The following is a 23,728-nucleotide window of genomic DNA, read 5'->3' as shown; positions in this document are numbered from 1 at the left end:
CTCCGAAATTATTCAGGTTTATAATTGAAAAATCGAGTTTTTCGGCAACAATGCTTGTTTTTCATAAATATGCAATTTATGTAGGCTTCGAGTGGAACTGATGACAGTACAATGAGCTGAGAATAAAAAGTTGGTCCTGCTGAGAGTTGACCCCCCCTGAGAGTTGATTCTCCTTTTTTTAGTAAGTACCACAAGCATCAATGTTTGGTTCGCCTCACGTCAACTGGAAAAGACTGAAGACCTAAGCCTGAACCTTTTTTCCATTTCATTTAAAAAATCTTTACACACGAATTCCCTATCAGACCTAGGGATCGTGTTTTGTTTAGGGAATTTATTAACTTTGTAGGAATTCCTTCAAGTTTCTTTTAAACATGGAAATTATGGGGCTCATTCTGATGTTTCTTGGAATCTCATACCATGTTTTGGCCCCAGATGAAAGAAACTCCCCTTTAAGAATTCCAAATTTTGCCTTGCGATGTCAATATCAAGCTGATTCCTTGTCGAATAACTGGATATCTCTGATCTCAGGGCCCGCGCCAGGCATTTTAAAGTGGGGGGAGGGGCAAGGCTAAAAATGTAGGGGCCAAGGCTTCTTACCCCTTTTATTGAAGTTTTAAAACTACTTGCATTGTAAGAAAGTGGGAGCCAAACCTTGGGGAAACAACAGAATTTATACCTCATAGCATTTGAGCATAATCATTTTTGGACCTGTCTCTTGTTCCCCTTTATTCGCATTTTACTAACCCTCTCCCATACTGTTGGTTGTACGTTTTAGCCCCCTAGTAGTAATTTAACTTTGGGTTCTACTCTGGGGAAGGGGCACTCGACTTTCTTGGTGTAAGAGGACGTGCAAAGTGCCACATGGGCAAATGTTATCATCATCAAGAATAAAAAAATCAAGGATAATATACACATTCCAAGTTTTTCTTAGTTTGCGTTGCTTTTTGTCTTGAATCCCAGGCTAGAATTCAACCAGACCTTTACCCATTGCCAATAGTTCTGAGTCAAAAATCCAAACGGCAAGGTCCTAACGAAAAAACTAAAGAACCGAAACAAGAAACAAAAGGTACAGAGCCCATATTTATTGAAAAGCGAGACTTATATGACTTTGAAAAGCGAGAAAAAGGTGGATGAGAAGATGTTAAAATATCCCCACAAATCAACAAGTGCGGTGTCGTTCACTATGCTTTTTTGTCTGCATACCGTTATTATTTCTCGAATAAGCCCCCGGAGGAAATATTTGCAAAAATGAATTTTTGGGTGGGAGCTTATTCGAAGGGGGCTTATTTGAGGGGGGAGGGGCTTATTTCAAAGTGCAAGAACCGTGACAAAGAGCAAGGAAATGGCGGAAAATTCTAGTTGACCAATTGAATGGAAAAAAATATAAACATGAGCATTTTGAGCTTCTAATTACAACAACTGATATCATCAAAGGAGTTACAAAGTGCTGTGTGAAGATCTAACAAATTTTATATTTTATGTGAGTTTTATCATGCTTTTTAACTGGCCAAGTTTTGATTGGCTGATGTTTTAAGCCACTTTAGTATTTGTCAATTCCCCAAGCATCATTTTTTCTTGCGTTTTGTCACACTAGCGTTATCAGGCTGACACTCACAAAGAGAAACATCCTTAATGTATTCGTCTAGACCATTTGATTCTAAATCAAAAAGAAGCTTTATAATTGAAACTGCAACCGCGATTAAAAAAAATAAAATTATTTGGTAGCCGCGCAAAAATAGTAACTTTTTAACAACATCCGGACACACTTTCATTAACGATTGAAAACATAAATATGGCTATTTTCATTCATATGTTCTACGAAAGATGCAAATCTGGATTCATATAGGATTTGTTCGATTGACTGTCATCCCTCAACCAGTCCACCTTCTGTTTGTGCTGGCTAATCATTTCTTTAACACGTGCGTCTAAAATTTCTTCAGTTAGAGTGCCATCAGCAGCAGCGTATGTACTGGCCTGAAAACAGAATACAGTATCAAAACGTTGTCACCAATAGTCACGGGGTTTCAATTTTCAGTAGAGGACGTGAAGTAAACGTTTTAACAATAACAGCTGCAATGACAGCGGTTTGATCATGATCATCACCATTCTCCGGGACCTTACAACAACATTTAGATACGTGAACAACTTTGAGTTTTAAAAACCTCAATTTTCAAGACTCTACTCAAAAACAACAACAATGCCTGCCAAAAGTCTTGGAACACTAACATCAATTTCCAAGGTCAAAACCAATCATCCCCCTCTCCCCCACGGAACAATGTTGGTTTACTATCAAACGGATTAGGATTTTAGGAAGCACTTTCTTTTGCGCTTCTTTTATGATATTTCTCTAAATCATCAACATTGTTTGAGGGGGAAGGGGGCGGAAGTAGCAAATTTTTTTCATGAAAGGAATGAAAGATATCAAATGTAGCGTAAATTGGTGGGTGTTCCAAGTACTTTTGGCAGGCATTGTCTGAATTTCATTTTGAAGCTTTTTAGATATTCCACCAAAACCAATATCCTCCTATAGGTTTTTGATGGTGCTGATTCCATTTCTGCCATTTTCAACATCGTACGTGTTACCGATAAGGAGATATGGGGGTATTGTTATTTTTCGGGGGTGGGGGTAAGCTACCCCCATAAAACTAAATGCCATATTTCAATTAAGGTGAAAATTGCTAAAATCAAAATCGATTTCCAATAAATAGGATCAAGATTGTATTTTGAATCTTTTCAAAGGCTCGTAGCCAGATGGCTGTCTAAGAAATAATGGGATAGATGAAGGAGACAAATATGAGTGGCAGCTAGAAAATAATCTAAAAATGGAAAGGATGCAATTTTATAAAAGTGACATCGATTCCTCTGTTTCATGTTTCTAATTATAGATAAGGTCGTATTTGAGAATTATGTCGGGTAGTTGCTCTCCTTTTATCACGGATTTACAAGTTGTCATTCATATAGGCCCTTGTTGTGCAATTCAGTGCCCAAATGACAAATTTCAGAGTGTTTACCTAAATTGTAGAAAGGAACCCCGTGTTTCCCACATCAGAGTTCCCAACTGATTGATCTACTATTCCATGTTGGTTGGTAAGGGAATTTAAATAAAACTGACATCCACTCGCCTTCCTGCCCTCCTAAATGCTTGGCCCAGAAGCACTACAAAGAAAGCCCTCTTCCCTACTGTTACTGCATTGCCAAAATGGCCTTTAAGTTAGACTCTACCTGCTAAATTTATCTTCATAAAGCGCAAGGCAGATTATTTCATCGTTAATTGATTGCTGTATTTGTTTGCGTGACATTTGCCACAACAAAATATCTTATTTCATCGAATGTAGCGCGCGTCGATGTGAAGGACAAGGCCCCGCAAGGCAACTCTCACCCTCAGAAATGAACGCTTGTAGACCGTTGTGTAGACCGTGGCTGTTTCTTCGCAATTTTCTGACTTGTCAGGGGGAGGTTTGCCCCCAAATTCACCCAAAAGGTGTATAATAATACTCCTCAAAGATAAAATTAACCTTTGTATGAATTCCATGAAGAAAACGGCAAAATATGACGAAAATCCCACGGTCTACACTCAAAAGGAGAATAAGATCTAGAGTACTTCAAATTCAATTCTCAGAAAGTGTAGACCGTTGACACTTTCCTGAATTTCTTCAGTTTTACAACTTGTATCGATCTGAAAACCTACAATATTTTTTATACTAGCCATGCACACCTACTGACGAGGTTTCGTCTACTTTCTTTGAAAAATACGATTTTTATGAACATTTTAAATTTGTAGACCGTGGCTGTAGACCGTTGGTAACCATTGGCAATAGGCATTTCATACTACATCACGTGCCCATTAGGAAAGGAGCGTTCTTTCAATTCCTAGCATACTTTAACAATGGAAAACGAACAATTATAATTGGCACAAACCATTTTCCAATTACTGGGACAAGGGAAGATAGAAAATAATAGGGAATGGGGTGTCTATGAGCGCTACCATGTTGCCACATGTGAATGCGAAGGAGCATAGTCTAAGCAAATTTATTAAATTCGTAGATGGTTTTGGGAGGGTTATGGTGGATAAAATTGAGCCATTTGAACAGTTTCTCACCAGCATGTTGTTCGCAATTATTTATATCATGCATGGTTTGTAGACATTTTCATGAATTTTTTTCCTTTTTCATCAACAATTAAACCATAAATAAGGGGACTTTTCAGCAAAAAAACACTTTTTCAAAAGCACTAAACTGTACTGTTTTTCCTTTGAAAATTGATAGTTTTCTTAAACCAATGATCGAATTCTGCACAAAATACTTGTATTCAATAATGATTTAAATGATATTGACGGAAAAAATCAGTAGAATGTTTTTTGTAACAAATAACAATACTCGGATATCTACTATATCAATCGTTCAGAGTCCCAACCCCCCCCCCCCCTTTTAACTTGGTAAAGAGTGAAAATTTCGAATTTTTATTAGTAGTAGTGAGATCAGCACCATCGAAAACCCTAGGGTAGCACAATGTTTTGATATCGCAGATTGCTGTTTTCAAGAAAATTTTCAGACAATGCCTGCCAAAAGTCTTGGAACACTAACATCAATTTCCAAGGTCAAAACCAATCATCCCCCTCTCCCCCACGGAACAATGTTGGTTTACTATCAAACGGATTAGGATTTTAGGAAGCACTTTCTTTTGCGCTTCTTTTATGATATTTCTCTAAATCATCAACATTGTTTGAGGGGGAAGGGGGCGGAAGTAGCAAATTTTTTTCATGAAAGGAATGAAAGATATCAAATGTAGCGTAAATTGGTGGGTGTTCCAAGTACTTTTGGCAGGCATTGAAGGTTTTAGATGATGAATTAGAAGCCTCACACGAGTTAAGCCTTAGCCTTACACCATAGTATTACGGAATTTTTTGAATTCTCGGGACGTCGCTGTAGTCACGCACTTTGGCACTTGGAGCTTTGGTATTTGTCAATTACCAGATGCATGATCCAATTGTTGATGAGATATACATGTTCATTGATGCATAAAAATTAATTCAATCAAATTCAATACATTGTCAGTTCAATTACCTGCCACGCAATTCCTAATTTTGCAATTTCTCTGCCAGAAAGACCTTCAGTGTCCAAGGCTATTTCTTTACACTTTTCATTGAAGTCAAAATCTGCCACTTTTATTCTCCTGGGAAATCAAGCACTTTCCTTTTAAAATGTCAGCATCAAATCAAATTATAAATATCGATATAAATATATGAATCAACAACAACGTTTAATATTCAATACTAAGTCACCATCTTGCATGAAAATATATTAATTAAGGGTTGAGGATAGTGACAGAGAAACACATCACAGGTTGATGACAGTAATTGGCGGAAACACGGGATATAAGACAGCTTCTCCTATCAACCATTTGATTAAGGACTAAAAGGCTGAAAATGGCTCATCTGACTAAAACAATAAAATAGGGAATGCGCTTTTGATTTGAAATTGTTGCCTCCAAGCCTCGTAGGTAGTTTTAAGCTGTGTCCCTCGAGCAGTGTTCAGGCCTTCCTTCCCATGCCTGGAATTACAGAAAGCTTGCGACTCCTCTGACTCTCAGTGAATGTTAGGTCTTCTCATTCAAACTCCTGACACTTGGATCTTTAGTCCGTCCTTACACAAATTGCGGTTGAATATGCAGTTGAAGGTGCAGTTGAAGGTGCAGTTGTGTGCTACTTACGTAGATCGCCATCCTCTGGTTGCAGCATTTAAAATATATTGTTCGAAGTATCTTCTAACGAGTCTCTCCCTTTCCTCTGCATCAGGCAGTTTGAACTCTACCATCTCGTCTAAGCGATCATTGATGGCCCAATCAAACTGGTCAGGCTGGTTACTTGCTAACACCAACATAAACCTTTCAGAAGTAATAGCATAAAGAAATAGCATTAGAATTAACCAAATAAAAGCAGTCTCACTCCCATTATAGTGAAAGTTTTAACATTTTTCTTAAATAGAACCGTAGCTATACTTTAAAAGCAACCAATATACAATCACATCAGTAAAAAAAAGGAAAATAAAGATTAAAAAGGCTTTGAGACGTTGACAAACGTGAAATAAAATTCTTTGCTTTACAAGCCAGGGAAATACATACATAAAACATTTGACCATGACTTGTAGCAAACGCAGTTTATACAGTTGTTTCCAGAGCTTTTCACCTTTCTTAAATTAAATTTGTTTACTTTGCTGTTTTTTTAAGATGACAGAATATTCCTTTTGAATAAACAGAATAACAAGTTGCAGTTGATAAGAAATAAGAAGATCACATTAATAACAAGAAATAACAAGATTAGATTAATACCAAGAAAAGATTAGATTATAAGCACAATGGGCAAACTTAAAGGAAACTACTTCAACAAAACAAAACAGTTTAAGATCCGCTAGAGCAAACTTTATTAGTTTTTCTGTTACAAAAAAGGAACAAAGGACAGCTATATTTTAACATAACATTGGACACTCTTCTGATATTAAACTAAGTTCTGAATTTTTGCATAATGAAATTGATTAATAAAAGTCTGAAATCTATGATAAACCGTACACATGACAATTTGTTTCTATGAGGCGTGAGACTGAAAAGCAAGGGATGGAGAGACACTTAACCTAACTTTCTAAGAGGGAACCTATAGAAAAAAGGTATTTTGCCAAAAGATTGGGACTCGTCTGATAGCCACGACGCTCTGTTTACTGTAAAACCAATAGGGTCTCTAAAACAAGATTTACGTTATCATCCTTATCCAATCAACATCAAAGCAACATATCTAAAGCCCTTAAAAACCTCATTCTGAGCAAGACTTACTTTCGAGAAGCTTCGCCTGTTCTATATAGAAATGCGTTCAAAGTGCTTCTTAGATCCTCACTGATATGCTCCTAAACAATAAAAGTTGAATCTCAGTTACGACGCAAATTGTTTGGACCCTTACTGGGGGTATTTCTATGCAGATCCGGAAATGACACCAATTTAGTACCATAACACGAGGATTGAAAGACACTATAATATTATTGTTTTCGAAATAGTTCGGGAGAGTAATATTTACATACAAACATATGAAAAAAGCCATCGTTTATTCACAGCCAGAATGTATTCCAAATTTTGTTCCGGAATGCTATAAAAAGCTTAGAATTTTCCAAGATGGGGACAGCATTGGATATGCTGACTTCCTATTAAACTGTGTTCGTATAAAGCATTCCCTCGATATTTTTGCAATACTCTACCTCAAAAACCCCTTTAATTATATCTATTTTGACACTATTTTCAGGCATGTTGAATTCCATTAATGTTCTAAACTTCCACTATAACGTAAGAATCAGAAATAGACAATCTCATTAATTGAATATATACAGGGAAAATGCCAGCAGTAATGAAAATGGGTTTTTGTAGCTTGATGTGGTAGTCAAAAAAGCCTTCCACTTGGTACAAATGTGTAAAAACGTCCCGTAGTCACACAGTATATACCTGTTAGGATGTGAACCATCGCAATCATATTGAATCATGGCTTAAGTAACTATAAAAAACCACTAAAACGACATTGAATCATGTCATTATGGATAATACAAGCTGATATGAAAAACATACCGTGCTACGTCTTCGAAGAAAAGCATCCGCTTCATCAACAAACAACAGCAGCCTGTCAATCAAATGAATTATCAAAATTCAAGATGACGTAATTCATGTTTGAAGTTCTGAGAAGAAGATTTTCAGGGGCATTGTTCAACTCAAGGTGGCTTGCATTTCAAAAGTATTTTCAGACAACGCACAACAGCAGGATCATTTATAGCTACAGCTAAAAACGTATCTTGCCAAATAGAATCTTAGGCGACCTACCCTTTTCTGCTCGTGGAGGCCCAGTCAAATACCTTGTGCATAGCAGTGACACCATCACGTCCCATGGGTGCAACATCTCCGCCCGTCATAATTGCATAATCTAAGCCAGAATGATAAGCCAGGCTCTACAATGGAAAAAGTCTCTACAGAGGGGCTGACATATGAATATCATTCAGCCTTTAAGGCCTAAAATGGTCTTTACAAAAGGAAACATACTGGCAAAATAGGGGAAGAAGACCAACCGCATAAGCACCAATGCAGCCTTAAAATGACATAAGGACTTCCTAGGCTGTTTTCAAGGAATAATAAATCTTTGCTAATGGGAACCAAGATGACTCGCAGGGTAAGCTCTATCCTTGATCATCACAAGTAAACAAAAGAAAATCTATCATGTTAAAGAATTTTGACATGGCTCTTGCAGGAAACTGAAGGCCCGTGTGTATATGTAAATAGATATTATTGTAACAGGGATCTAAGGCTCGTTTTCGACACTGACCTTTGCGAACATCGTTTTTCCGGTGCCAGGAGGCCCATAAAACAATAGGTTTCTATAATGTCCTTTATTTGTCCTAGTGTTGGCAGTTGCCAGGGCAATTTCATGAAGCCGCTCTTCCAAGGTGGGCTGGAGAAGAAAATGTCTGGTTAAATTTCAACAGTATCTAACTAAAAAATTAACCTCGTTGCATAAAATTTCTAGTTTAGCGATGTCTGCTACTTTCATGAATATATTATATGCACAATTTGTGAAAGTTGTGATTTAGTTATGGCTTGAATGCTTAGTCTGTAGACAAAGGCCTTAACTCAAAATAGAGCAAAAATGTTGTTATCTCAGGCATCCTCAAGCCTGGTCAAGCTTGAAATTAAAGAAATTAATCACACTTGCTTGTTGAAATTTTTTATAATTGTGAATTGATCACCTTCTCTTGTTTAAGGAAACATCTTCCTGATTTTACTAATCAAGCCAAGGAAAAGTTATTTAAGTCATAAAATTTTTGGTCAAAGAGTCTTTTTCTGGCCTAACCTTGAGGATGATTCCCTTGAGAGCATCTTCTGGTTTCACAAACATTTTCTTAACTGCCTGAAATAAACACAGTAATCAAACATCAACCTTAGTCAAATAACTGACAAGAGATCATTCTTAAAAAGTCATGCAAAAATTGCTAAAACCATTTAAATACTGTTGAAGCCAAAAAAACCAGTTAAATGCTAAATAAGTTTTCTTAGCTCTTCATTTTTTCCGGTTTCTCTTAATAAACTACAAAAAATTCAAATATATCCACAAAAACTTTAGTAATAAACTGCTGGATGCAAAAGGACAAGATTGGCAGCAAGGGGGCTAAATTTTAAAATATTGGTAACTCTGCAGCTTTAGATTGTTTGAGATTGTAGCAACATCCAACCCTCTGCCTGTTCAAACTCCCATTATGCTGCTGTGCCCCTAGGAGCAAGAATACAATGAAAAAGGTTAATCATGTTTCTATACCTTGACTGGATGACGCATTGCCGTAAAGAGAGTCATTCTTGAAGTATCTCTAACCAAAGACGGCTTTCCTAAACGTGCCTCGATAAATCTGTAAAAAATTAAAATGAAGTAATATATGTAAGAAGGAAGAAATGCAGGTTAGGTTGTTCGGCGGATTCAGTGAATCTTGCAATCTAATAATAAGAAGACAGTCAGGAACAAAGAAAAACAATTATGAGAATCCAAAGTTGTGTAACAGAGTTTTAAATTAAATTCAAAATTCAAATATGCTCATGAAATAGCCGAATCCATCATTCGTTTGCTACATTTACTCTGATGAAGCCCTGTGTGCCGGGGTTAAATATTCGTATATAATAAGTTTAATCTATTTTAAAATGCGGTTACACAATACTGGATTCTGGTCGTTGTTTTTCCTTTGCTCCTGGCTAATAGCTACCTCATAAAGTAATGATAGCATCTTTGCATAAATGCAAGTCACAAGTAACTTGTGGATATGATTTCATTTACTCGCTGATTTTCCTTTTTCTAGGGAAGACATATTTCTAGATCTTTAAAAAAAGTTATTAAAACAAACTTCACCTTGATGCCACTCCAGTTCCACTTTTGGCCGTGTAAACACCAATGGCCAAAAGAGTAAGTCCAGCAACCTGCAAAAATACATTCCCAATTTTTATATTTTACAAAATATATAATTGAATCATTCCTTATTTGCAAGTTGGATTGTACAAAAATAAAGGGAGACAAACTTTCATAAGTGATGAATATACTTTGAACCAACCTATTTTTAGCAAATGATACATTAAGAGAAGGTGTTTATCTTTGGACAAAATGGAAATGCCTCCATCTCAGCTTTGCATGTGGGCCCGTGCATACTATACTGTTTTGGTACCATTTACATTTTCTACCAGTGTTTTATAAAAATGATGCACATATACTCTATATAGAGGGCCAGTCATTAATTCTTGTATAGAAAAGAGCAAAAGAAATCTGGAAGAAGGTTAAAAATTTCCTAACACAGAGATAGGAAAATGAAACAATTCTTTCAGTGACATCTTGTCATTTCCTAAACAAATCTGTTCCTTAAAAATCAAAGGTATAAAATATAAAAATAGCTGTAAGGTTGGGGAAATACTCTTGGAAAGTACAGCTGCTTGCTTTTCCTTGTCTTATCTTTCTCTCGTTCTATGTCCTCTCGTTCTATACTTGTTATGTTTAAAAGGCTATAGGCTGGTTTTCTATTATCCTGCATCATTTTAAAAAAAATGCTGTAATGTCTCCAAATCAATCCTACGGTCAACGCTATTCATTTTACATCCTACATGTCGCTTCAAATCTTCATAAAGTTCAGAATGACAGTTTGTACCTTTCTTGCTCATGATAAATTGTAACTGAAAGGGTAGGGAGCAGAAAAACTCTTTGTTAACATGTAGTTATTACAGTAATAAATTCAGATCAAAGAAGGGGGTCAAAATTTAATCATGCAGTTGAAAATGTCTTCCACCTTTTCCACTGCAAGAATTAATGACCGGTCACAAAAAGCGATGGTGAAGGATTCTGACTGCCCTTTGTCAACAATGCATGCTGGTATAAATTCTTTTTTGTCACAATAAAACTTTGATATTTGCCACATGTTTAAGTTTTTTGAATCCTCTGCTTCTCATTGTTTTTCTATTCTGCTGGAAACACTTGACAAAAATGGAAGTTGCAATAACTTTTTAGAGACATTAAATGAAATCAAAATGAATGTTTCGATTGAATAATTCAAATTTGAGGGAGATTATTGTTTAAAATGCCTGAGATTTGCTGTATTCTCAACAGCAATATATGGTGGTAGGTATTTTATTATTTGATAAAAAGCAAAACACTTTGAAAGAGTGACACTTTTGCTATCAAAGTGTAGAAAGAAGCAGTTCATACAGTTGTGGATATCTTGTCCCAGTCAGAGAGAAATGCTGATGCTCCTGCACCCAATATACTGCCAGCAGTTCTGCAAATGGGATTGATAGAAAAAGGATTAGCTGCAACACTTTCATGTGTTTTTGGTTGACCTTTTGGAACAGCCTCTTTTTAAAAGCTACTAGTTATTTTCATAACATGTCAAAAAAAGTTGTAAAATATTGGTTTAAAAGCATATTAGGATAACAGCTCAAATTTTACAGCCATTCCTGAACAGTGAAGCTTATAATAAAATTTAGTTGTTAAAAATCAATTATATACAGTATTCAACTTGTTTTAATGAGTACCCAAACACAGGCTTATAATTTGGTTTTTGAGCAATGCATTGAACAGAGAAAAGCCATCATAATTTCCTTGTTAAAATAGAAAAATATACTACATTGACAGCCTGAATCAGTTGGTCTTTATTTCTGTTCTACATTGCTTAAATGAGAAACTAACATACCATTCCAAGATGGTATCTTTATTGTGCAATAGAAATAAAAAAATTTAAAGTACAATCACATTCCAAGATCTTAACTCAAAACATAGGCAGTTGCAAATAATGAGATCTATTGCAAAAATCACTTCTCTTTTCCAAATGACTAAAGCTTAGGCTACATACTTGATTGATTGCAAAACAGTTTCTCTTTGTTCTGTGGCTTTCAAACGAATCTGCTCCAATCGCACATCTTTGTTCTCACGTTCAATGGCAGCTCTGCAATGGAAACACTTAAAGTCAACTTAACTCCAACATACAAGAAAATGCAGTTCTAACACAGCTTTTAAATGTACCTTCAAAAAGCTCTTCATATCATACATCTACTGTTTTGTAAAAAGCTTAAAGGTGAACTGACACGCAAAACTATTTTTTGATATAATGCAGAAAACGATGCATGGAATCTTAATTTCAAGTTTTCGGTTAATTATTATTGCCCGTTTTGACGCAATTCCGCTCTAAATGTCATGAAATTATCGTTGAGTGTTCGACCATTGTCGGCATTTCATGTGACCCAGTGCGTGTGACAAACACCATGTTTTGATTCCTTGAATGGAAATCACGCATGGACTGGACGGTTCAGTTCATATTGTTCAGTTACTCAAGGTTATTCGAGGAGATATACGTAGCCTTTGATCCAAGAAACATGAAAATTCGAGGCTAATAAAATGTACGAAGGATATGTGCTGGCTGGTACTGCGTTATATTTGGAGGGAATTTATGTTTGGAAGGAATAGGCACTTTTACCTGCTCCAAGAAATTCTCAATTCTGAAGTCAATCATGCGGACGAATGTAAGAATCTTTTCATTTTATCATGAATCTAGCTTCTTTTTCGAATAAATTCAATATATTATTACTTCGATATACATCCATATAAATCATGAACGTTATTTTATTTTGGGTTTGCAAACTCATCGGTTCACTCGAGTTACAGGAGGGCAGCGGCCTGGGAGTTGAAAATTTTACTTAGTTGTTATCCTGCAAATAGCGAAGCAATCGTACCAGGTGCTTAACCCCTGAAAATCTTTCATGTGATTGAAAAAAAATATGCCGAAAATGAGTGACTTTAATTCGAAATCTTTACTGCGTATATTGAAGTTAACCAGGATCAAAGACCGAGATTAACTTTTGGGGGGAGGGGGGAAGCCCTGATAATAAGTCAAACAGCAGCGGTATTTAACAAAATATAAGTATTTTACTTAGGTTTCCAGAAAATAAAAAATCCTGCCAATATTTTTATCGCTATCATTATTCGATATGTTGGCCCGCCACACACTGGGTCCTGCAAGACGGAGGAAGGGCAAACTTGTCCGTGCTCGGAAAATGTTCGGTGGCTAACTTTGACGCTCAATAACTCGAAAACTGTGTTGAATATTAAAAAATAATAATGTACCAGGTATTTTTGCTCGATATGCTTTCATTTGAGTTCAAGTTATTTTTGCGTGTCAGTTCACCTTTAAAATCGTTATTATTAAAATTTCTAATGTCCATAAATTATATGAAAATTATAAGCAATTTCAATAGGCAAAAGTGTTCCCTATAAAAATCTTCAACACAAAATTTCATGGAAAACTTCATAGAATGGTCACTCCTAACTTCCAAGATATATGACTTCAAAAGACAGATTATTTGTCTTCTGTGGTGTACTCAAAAGCATAACAAAATTTTTACTAAATTTTTTGAATCATAAAAAATTGATGAGTTACATACTGTGCCCGCATTTTAGCTTCTAATTTCTTCATTTCATTTTTGTGGCGAAGCTCTGCTTCATATTCCACGGTAGCTGCATAAAAAATAACAAATCATGTGTGAATTTATAAATAAATTGTACAAACATAGTTAAGAACACAATTGTCTTAAAAGCAAACATGCGAAAAGACTAAAATTTCAGCATTATCTTTTCATTCATTTGTTAAAATGATTGCCAACAGCAAATTACTCTATATATTTGCCAAGAACTGGCTTATTCCGTACAATGAAAAACAAATTGATCATGTTGTTAGATTTTAAAATAAAAAACACAATGCTCAAAGATGCTTGTTGTCTTATTTTGATTGTTTATCAGTTTGAGAAAAGAAATTGGTTATTTGGAATTAAAATAAAGAGAAATAAACATAAAGAAAGATAAACCTTAGGTGAAACAGCAAGACACATTTCACTACTGAAATATCAAAGATAAGCATATTTTCAAATGCCCTGAAAGTGAGTGGCCAAACCCATTGAACATTTCATTAAAAATCTTACACAAGAACAGCCTGTATAAAATAAATTAATTAACTCTGCTTTACCACTGGTACAAAAAATTAATAGTAAACACAATAAGAAACAAACATATATTGGCAAGAGTAACAAGGTCATTGTCTGGTATGGTGGTCAAAGGCAACAAACATTTCACCTAACTTAGAGAATGATGGAAAAGATCAATTCTGTTTTTTCAAGTAATTCAAACAACTTAAAAAAATCGAAAATTATCCAATGCATTTTAAAGAGTAAATCAAGGTAGCTGAATAGTCAAACTTTCTACAAAACCTGTAAGTGGAGCATTGTTCTGTGAAAGATTTCATGCATTTGACTGTGGGTTAAGAGGCCTATAAAAACTCTTTCATGAAGACTCTGCAGATTAACTTACATCGTCTCATTGCTTCTTGTTTCTTGACAGATTCTTCTTGCTTTGCAAGATTCTCTTCATTTACTCTTCTCTGTTAATAAGGGGGAAAATAGAAATGAGCAAGTGAGATAATTTTAGGGATTTCTAATGCTGTTTATAAACAAACGCTTTATGATGAGCAAAACATTACAAATGATGAAGTCCAGAACTTTAAAAAACTTAATGACTATTGTCTGAAACCTTGAATACACTGCATACTTTCTCCAGTTCTTAAAACTTAACAACTTCTTCCACCATTCATCCATTTAGACAAATTGCTATTTCTAACATAGTCCAACCAGAAATGAACATTGAATGGATGAACTAAAGGCCCACCTGTTGTTGAAGTTGATCTTCATACCTTTTCCTTGCCAACTGATCTTGGTATTGTGCTCTCTTGAAAGACAGAAAATTGACTAATAATTTTAAAGCAACAAATCAAAATGTGCAAACTTTCACTCTGCCAACATAAAAGGAAAATAAATATAGATCTGGACCTTTGAGGGAACAAATAAATAGACATTTACCTGGTTATGTTGCTGGGTTTCAGACTGCAAAGTCTTTCTCTTTTCTTCTTGCTCAACTCTAACTCGATCACTTTTAATCTGCTCAAATGCAGCTTCATTTTCCTGCAGTGAGACCCAACAGTCAATGCAGTCAGATTATTACATCAAAACTTTATTTAAAAAAAACAATGTTCAAGAAATGATTGCAAAATATATATTTATATCTATATATTTGTTGATATCAGGAGATGTTGATATCAACATCTCCTGAAGAGTGAGTTACTCACGAAACAGGCTTGTAGAGATAAACCATGTAGTCTTACTTTCTTCAACTCTATGATACATCACGCTCTATGTGCTAACCTATTTAGCACTGTGCTACGGAAGTATCAAAAGACAAATTTTCTATATCTATATATATTTATAGATGTAAATTTAAATAAAATTAATATTTGAAACCAACCTTTGTCTTTGCTTGAAATTCTGCTTGTTTGCTTAACTCTTGTAGTTTTGAAAGCTCAAGAGCTGAGTGTGCATTTGCTAAATAGAAAAAAACAGATTTGCTTATTTCATAAAAAACTACAAGCCTGAAAATGTTTCTAAGCTTTCTTATTAACATTCAAGGATAAAAATAGTCCTGCAACAAAACCTTTGAAATGATATTGCAGCAAGCTGTGATTTAATGATGATACTGTTGTCCTATACAGTATATTTCCCTGGTATTGCCCCATGTAGGACCAGATGTGTAACGATCTCTTTGATCAGCTTTCAGAAATCCCAGGTCTTGAGCTTGATAATTTTAACTCTGAAGCCCTATGTGAGCTACTCCTTTTTGGTAATCCACGGTTCAACAATATTGCGAAAAAGTTGATTTTGGAGGCAACAATATCATTCATTTTGTCAACTGGAAGGCTAGAGAAAACTGAATAAAACTTCCAGCAGCGCCCTAACCCGTCTTATTTACTGTATTTTGTTTATCTAATCATTAACTTTGAGTAAGTTTGTCACACGTTAGACATTCCTGGAACTTTCCTCCAACATTTTTGGGCATTCTGGACTGTCTAATGACAGTTCAGAACTAAGCTTTATAACCGATTTCTTCAGACATCTAATGTGAGACAAACTTATTATTGACTATTATAATTCTGTTGAATTGTAAGCACCATCTGTAGTCGGGACTAGATGACTATATGTCCTTCCCCATTGCATAGTGCAAATAAAGTAGGTTGTTTTTCTCTTTAGGTTTTGATTGATAAAAAAAAATTTCCCTGGTGGCTTAGGGGGGGCACCTCCCACAGGTCAGTTCAGGAAAATAAGCACCAGGTGCCTACAGAAATCATGTAAAGATAGCACTCATAATCCAAATTCCTTTGTTCATCATTCACATTATTAACAGAGCATACAAAAAGCAAAATGAATTTATCATTAATCACCGAATAATCAAGATTCAGTGTTTCCTTAACAACTAAAAATTTTGAATCCTAAAGACTTGAACATTGGCCAGGTGACACTGTTAGCTTTTTCCATAAGGTGCTGAAATGAACTGAAGGTACATTAAAAATGCTGAACCAATGATTATTTTTCATTATCTTTGCTTACCAAAAATTAAAATCCAAGTATCACAGTGTTATAAAAAGTATGTGAGAAATTATGGCAGTTGTTACAAAGCTTTAAACAATTTAGAAAAGCTTTTAGTCATTAACATAGTAAGGGGGCAAAGGACTTCAGACAAAATTAAGAGGCTTTAAAAGACTGCAACCAAGCGACTGTAAGAAATATTCTTTAGACATTCCCAATAAAATAGAAGCTAAAATGCTATAGCGCTTCAATCCTTAGAAAAACTGGATTCTGAGATGCTTGTGGGGGACTTTGCTCTTAGGAAAATGGACTTAGTTTGAAACTTTCAATATCTTTTATTATTTTAAGATATTTGCTTACATGTAGAGCTTCCTTGCCTTACACAATTCAGAAAACAAACCTGATAGGAATTGCAAAGGAAATAGACAGTTGCAAAATGGGGTCAGCCACAAAAAGCTACATATGACGGTTATTGTGTTTGATCAGCCAATCATTGTCATGTAAAAAAGCCATAGTTTTTCCAAGGGCATTTACAAAATGGGGCATTTTCCAAAATTCTCAAGGGTGTGGTCAGTAAAAATTTCCCTGGATCCACTGCTGTCAGGATTCTTTCTGCCCCCCACCCCCTTTTCTCAAACAACATTTTTTGTGCAATTATTTCATACAACTGTCCATATTCACGATGGATTCAGAAGACAGTTTTAATCATACCAAGCCTCTTTAGATCTGCATTTATTGCTTAACTTGCTCTAGCTTATCTTGATGTAGAGAGAAGCAAACATTTAAAATTAAAAAATATCCTCGAACTGATTGGAATTTTCAGCAAAAATATCGGTTTAATCTACTTTGCATTTGAGTGGGGGAGTTCAAAGAACTTGATGAGACCATAACTAAGTCAAGGTAAGATTTTTGCATAAAAACAAATTAAATTATAGAAGTGAAATAGCACAATATTTTGAATTTCTGGATGTAAATTAGAATAAAAACTTTTGTATCTTCGAATGTCTTACGTGATTTGTCAAGGTCCCTTGCAGCTCTAGCAGCTCGCTCGAGGCCAGTTGGGTCAAAGTTGGACCAAGCTTTTGGGGGATCTTTGGATTCATCCTTAGAGCCATCGTCACCAGGACCCTGGCCACCTCCACTGCCAGTTGGTGGAAATGGAGGGATGATTGGAGCATCCAAACCTCCTTTGTTAACTCCAAATAACCAGGACATTCCCAAAGATCAAGTCCAATTGCCGAAGTCGGGAAAGTAGGCTAAAAAATTATCTCTAAGACCGAGCCAGCTAGTCGCAAAGTGAATCCAATACTACAAAACGTAATGAAACGAATCCATACACACTTTATAACGGCTCTTATATCATGAAACACATGTTCCAAGAGTTCTAGTAGGGTTGCTGATGCAAGGAGGGTCGCACGTGGATTGAGTTGGATTAGCCATGTTCAAACGAGGTTGCCCGTTTCTGATAGCCTGCGTGCAGACTCTCTTGGCAAAATTGAAAAGTTCAGAGTTTCAGAGTACAGAAACTTCACGCAGGCTAGTTTCTGTGAGGCTCTACAAGAGGGGTTGACATTATTTCATATTTCATAACGAAATCTATGCCATTATCCTGAGTAGTTTTTACTCGGCTAATCAGAGCCCTGTGGACTGGATTGGTGCTGCGTAGTGTAACTTCAATCGCTATCAGAAATGAAGGTCACTCACTCCACTCAAAGAGCAATCCGGAATAGGGTAACTGGCACCAAAGGTTAACCTCCTCCCCGATGGAAACGTAGTTTTAATGTGGTTTACGTAGTTTCAAAAAATTGATTTGTATTTTCGGGCATTGATTTGGATTTCAGAAATTCCAATTTATTTTGAGTCCTTGATTTGTTTTTTCAGAACCTGTAACTTTTTTTAAGGTTGATTTGTGTCTTCAGAACGTGTAAGGTGTTTTATAATTTGACTATGCATTTTAAAACTTAATTTATGTCCCTAAAAATGAATGTGCCTTCATTAATTGCAATGTAATTGTAATGGTCTAGACCTAGAAGTGAGAATTGAAAGGGTGCTAAGTCAGTACCAGTGGCGTTACGAACTAAAGTTAACTTGAGTTCAAAAACTATTCCGAAATTTTATGGGCCTCAAGAAAAAAAATTGTCTTTGTTATTCAACTTTGAAGCTGGCCTTTTTGGGTGTAATAAACGAGTTCAAGGGTCCCCAAACCTGTGCGATAACAGGGATGCCGGAGAGCCGGAGAGGTGGTTGGCACCCACTTATGGACATCCATCCTCCATCTCACCCTGTCCCAAGATCCTCTCAATGGCTCAGTCAGGCCCAGACCAGTCCTCCGGCAGATGGCTGGTGTGTTACGACCACAGATCCAGCAATCAAGAGCTCAAGTGTTGTTTTGAGATTCTATCGACTTGTTCACTGCGAAACATGCAACTATCTTAACTCTACGTGACGCGTGCTAAATAGTTCTACCTCAGCGATCATTAGAACTTTCTAGAAGCTTCTAATTAGCTGACAATAGAGCAGCAAGCAATCTACTCTAACACGTGTCCTACACTAGCTACTAATTACGAAGGTCATTAGTTTACTTACAAACGCAGCAATTACGTAACTGTTGAGTGCACGTTCCCAACACTCCCACTCAATCAACAGTTTCTTTTCAGGTTTTATTGCATTCCGAGCTTGCAGCGTAGGTACTCAAATTGACCTCTGTTCAGTGATTTAGTAAGTAAGTCAGCCCGCATTTCTTTCGTGTTGCAATATTTTAGTAGCAGAGTCCCTTTTTCTACTTGTTCTCGAACAAAATGATACCTTATGTCGATGTGTTTCGTCCGTTTATGTCCGACTGGATTTTTTGTCATCGAAATTGCTCCTTGGTTGTCTTCCATGATGGTTATAGGTTGCACATTGTCTCCTATTTCTCTAAACAGTTGCTTCAGCCATACGACCTCTTGGGCAGCTTTACTCAAGGCAATGTACTCTGCCTCAGCGGTTGAAAGAGCCACTGTTGATTGTTTTTGACTAAGCCAGCTAATCGCACCTCCTGCCATCATGAAGACATTTCCAGTGGTTGAGTGGCGATTCTGCATATCGTCAGCCCAACTAGCATCACTAAATCCCGTAACTTCTTTGCTTTCTGATTTCTTGTAAACCAGCGAAAGATTGATGGTTCCTTTCAGATAACGAAATACCCTTTTTACTGCAGTAAGATGCGCTTCTGTTGGTGCTGAATTGAATTGAGAAAGAGCTCCCACTGCTTGAGCGATATCAGGCCTTGTTGCGATGGCAGCATAGAGTAAACTCCCTATCATAGACTGATATTGAACGTTATCAACAGGTTTACTGTTTCCATCATCTGCTACAAGTTTGACATTTGGATCAAGAGGTGTACACACTGGATTAGCATCTTGAAGTCCATAGCGCTTCAGTAATTGTTCAATGTACTGCTTCTGTGATAGACTGACTCCTTCTTCGCTTTGCTCAACGCTGACTCCAAGGCAGAAATGAAGGCTGCCCAAATCTTTCATCTTGAAATTCTTTCTCAGGTTTACTTTTATTTGTTTCATTTCATCTTGAGTAGTGGATATGATGATTAAATCATCTACGTAAACAGCAATAATTGTCAAATTGTTTCTTTCAAGAGATCCTTTCACGAAGATACACGGATCTGCTTGGCCTTGTCTGAAATTTAGTGATTCGAGCGCGTTTCTAAATTTTCGATTCCAGCAACGTGGTGATTGCTCGAGTCCATAGAGGGATTTTTTGAGCCTGCAAACCAGATTCTCTTTTCCACGTATCACGTAACCCTCTGGTTGCTCCATATAGATTTCTTCCGTTAAATCTCCGTTCAGAAATGCCGTAGTTACATCCATTTGATGAATCAGCATTCGGTTTTGAACTGCAAAAGCCAGTAAGGCTCGAATAGAACTGAACCGCACGACAGGAGAAAAAGTTTCATCAAAATCGACGCCGTACTTCTGAGAATATCCTTTTGCTACTAAACGACTTTTGAAACGTTCCACTTGTCCATTTTCGTCATACTTTACTTTGAAGACCCACTTGCACCCGATAGCCTTTCGGTCTTTTGGTGGCTTCACTAACTCCCACGTTTGGTTCTCTATGAGTGACTGATACTCTGAATCCGTTGCTTCTTTCCACTGTGCGGAATATTCACTATTGAAGGCTTCTTGGATGGTAGCTGGTTCTTCGATGATTGCTGAGAATACAACATGTCTTGCTTCTGTGACGTCAGCATACTCATCCAAGCCAAATCGAGGTGGTGGTACCCCTTTTGTGGATCTTTGAGATCGTCGAGGATGGCTTTCTTCTGCATCCGTGTTCCCTTCCGTAGGCTCTGTTTGTCGTTTATCTTCCTTTGCTGGTTCTGGACCCATCTTCAAATACTGTTTTTGAGATCCAAAATCATTTTCATTGAAGTTAACGTCTCTTCTGATCACTATTCTCTTGCTCTGCATATCAAAGAGTCGGTATCCTTTCTGGTTTGCACTGTAGCCCAAGAATCGAAGTCTGTTGGCTTTCTTGTCCAACTTTCTTCGCTCTGCCTCTGGAATATGAGCATAAGCTATGCAGCCGAACACACGAAAGTGGGAGACATCAGGGGGTTTTCCATACCATTTTTCATACGGTGTTTGACCTGATGCGCTGGTTATAACACGATTCCTTATGTAGGCTGCAGTGTTGACTGCTTCTGCCCAGAAGGTCTTGCTGAGTCCGGCATGGTTCATCATCGCTTTTGCGGATTCAACGAGAGTCCGGTTCATGCGCTCAGCCACTCCATTCTGTTGTGGAGAGTGAGGAACAGAAGTTTCGTGTTTGATACCTTTCCTTTTCAGAAGATTTTCAAATTCATTTGATACATACTCTCCGCCATTATCTGTACGCAAGGTTCCAATTTTACATGCAGCTTCATTGGTTGCAGAGGCTTCAAATTCTTTAAACCTCTTTAGTACCTCAGACTTCTTTCTAATGAAGTAGACTTTGACACATCTCGAGTAGTCATCAATGAATGTGACAAAATAACGCTTTCCCGAAAAGCTCTGTATTGACATTGGTCCACATACGTCGCTGTGAACTATCTGTAATTTTCTAGAAGTCTTGATCCCCTCTGTTGACTTGAAAGGTTTTCTGCTCATCTTACTTTCCGCACACCCTGTGCAAAAGTTCAGTTCGTCATTTCCTTGGATGGCAACTCCTTTGATGAGCTTCTTCTTGACTGATTCCAATAGCTGTTTTCTATTTATATGTCCTAGCCGTTGATGCCAAATATCCATCGTGCTAGGGTTGCTATTTTCCATCCTTTCAGATTGGTGATAAACTGCTGTTATATCTGTTTCGCAGCTCAGAACGTACATTCGCTTAACGAGTCTTCCTTTGCCTACAGCCTTACCGTCCGAGTCCTTTATCCAGCAACAAGTATGTCCAAACTGAACAATGAGTCCCTTCTGTGTCACAGCTCGCACACTGAACAGGTTGCAAGCTAGTTTCGGAACATAGAGTACATTATCCATTTCAATTGTCAGCTGCTTGTTGTGGCTTGTTTCCATGGTTATTTGAGCTCGTCCTGATCCACGGGCTTCCACTGTATGTCCGTCACCCAGTTTGACTAATTCAGGCTGGTTGAACTCTATGTAGTTAATCAAAAGCAGTTTGTTTGAGGTCATATGCTGCGAGGCACCCGAATCCAGAATCCATTGTCTGTTTGTCTCGTTTTCTGTTTGTTCATTTTCAGCTAGAAAGAGTTGAGAGTCTGAGTCATCATCTTCCTCCTTTCCTGCAGTCTTTGCATTATGTGTTTCATTTCTAAATGAATTGCTGGGCCTCACTTGCTTCCTTTTGTGACATTCAAGGCTTTTATGACCCTCCTTGCCACAGTTGTAGCATTTGCCTTTGAAAGGCCTGCTGATGCCCTTTTCCAAATGTAATGCTGAGTCTCGATTTATTTTAGTCGTTGCGGTTGCTTTGAAGGCCTGTTTTTTTTGCTCTTCATTGATAAGGGCTTGCTGGACGAAGGCCAGTGATAGTTCATCTCCTTTAGCTTCCAGAGCTGTAACGAGTGTTGTATAGCTTGGTGGAAGGCTTATGAGCAATGCCACGACTTGCTCTTCTTCAGCTACTGTAGACCCGAGTGCATGGAGTTTATCAGCAATTTCCTTCATACGTTTCAAATGATCTTGGACCGATTGCCCTTCAAGCATTTTTGAAGTAAAATATTGTCTCTTGAGAAACAGCTTGTTGGCTATCGTATCCCTCTCGAAATAGGCTTTGAGAGTATCCCACAGGTCCTTCGGTGTTTCGCATGATGTCACCAAGTAGATAAGATTCGACTGAATTCCCATTACCAACGTCGCCATTGCCTTTTGCTTGGCCTTTTCGTATGTAGCTCTAGATGCTGTATTATCGTCAGGTAACGAAATCGTTCCATCTACGTGATCCCAGACATCTTTCGCCATCAACAAATGTTTCATTTGAAACTTCCATGTAGGCCAGTTCGACCTATCTAATTTTTCGATTTCGAATTTATCTCCAATTCCAGCCATGTGCAGTGGTTTGGTTCTGGGCCCATAACCTGTTGTTTTGAGATTCTATCGACTTGTTCACTGCGAAACATGCAACTATCTTAACTCTACGTGACGCGTGCTAAATAGTTCTACCTCAGCGATCATTAGAACTTTCTAGAAGCTTCTAATTAGCTGACAATAGAGCAGCAAGCAATCTACTCTAACACGTGTCCTACACTAGCTACTAATTACGAAGGTCATTAGTTTACTTACAAACGCAGCAATTACGTAACTGTTGAGTGCACGTTCCCAACATCAAGTATTTTGAATCAAGAAATTTCCATTAAAGAGGCAACTTGTAAAATCAAAGAATTGTGTTGAAGCAATATCATTCACAGGTTATGAAATCGTAAAATTTGTAATGTGCAACAATTTCTTTACAGCCATATGATGTAGCTAGAAATGTCACATTATGTTTAAGAAATATACTTTGTATCAATCAATTGGCTCTTAAAAATTTTCCTTTATACTGTTTTATGTATTGTTATTCTTAATCTTGCAGTTTACGGCTAAAAGCCTAACATGTCAGACTGGTTATAAATATAAAATAAATGAAATGAAAAATGAAAGGGTTTGGCTAACAGGGCTCAACTAGATGCAGTTGGTGCCTCTTTTTTTGATCTGAAATTTTGCTCTACCTTTTGGTATATCGTTGCTTC

At 37.0% G+C, this 23,728-nt stretch overlaps 1 protein-coding gene across 1 annotated transcript; it reads right to left on the bottom strand.

Annotated features, from left to right (window-relative positions):
- Window positions 1-1,629: 1,629 nt before the first annotated feature.
- Window positions 1,630-17,902, bottom strand: LOC148957198 (ATPase family AAA domain-containing protein 3-A-like). The gene is made up of 18 exons (XM_089115663.1): window positions 17,508-17,902; window positions 15,383-15,459; window positions 14,941-15,042; window positions 14,750-14,809; window positions 14,396-14,465; window positions 13,477-13,549; window positions 11,892-11,984; window positions 11,249-11,318; window positions 9,911-9,978; window positions 9,332-9,419; window positions 8,870-8,926; window positions 8,345-8,470; window positions 7,849-7,973; window positions 7,600-7,651; window positions 6,823-6,893; window positions 5,710-5,883; window positions 5,064-5,172; window positions 1,630-1,974 (listed from the first exon to the last, which is right to left on the bottom strand). Exons 1-18 carry the CDS (start codon window positions 17,710-17,712, stop codon window positions 1,816-1,818), a joined length of 1,779 nt encoding a protein of 592 aa, XP_088971789.1. The 5' UTR covers window positions 17,713-17,902; the 3' UTR covers window positions 1,630-1,815.
- Between the last annotated feature and the right edge of the window lie 5,826 nt (window positions 17,903-23,728).

This window comes from Rhopilema esculentum, unplaced genomic scaffold, assembly GCF_057945365.1.
Source record: "Rhopilema esculentum isolate cy_ngs unplaced genomic scaffold, ASM5794536v1 HiC_scaffold_36, whole genome shotgun sequence".
Classification (NCBI taxonomy): Eukaryota; Metazoa; Cnidaria; class Scyphozoa; order Rhizostomeae; family Rhizostomatidae; genus Rhopilema; species Rhopilema esculentum.
Note: the sequence above shows the minus strand (reverse complement) of the source record. Positions and strands in the feature narration are given on the sequence as shown.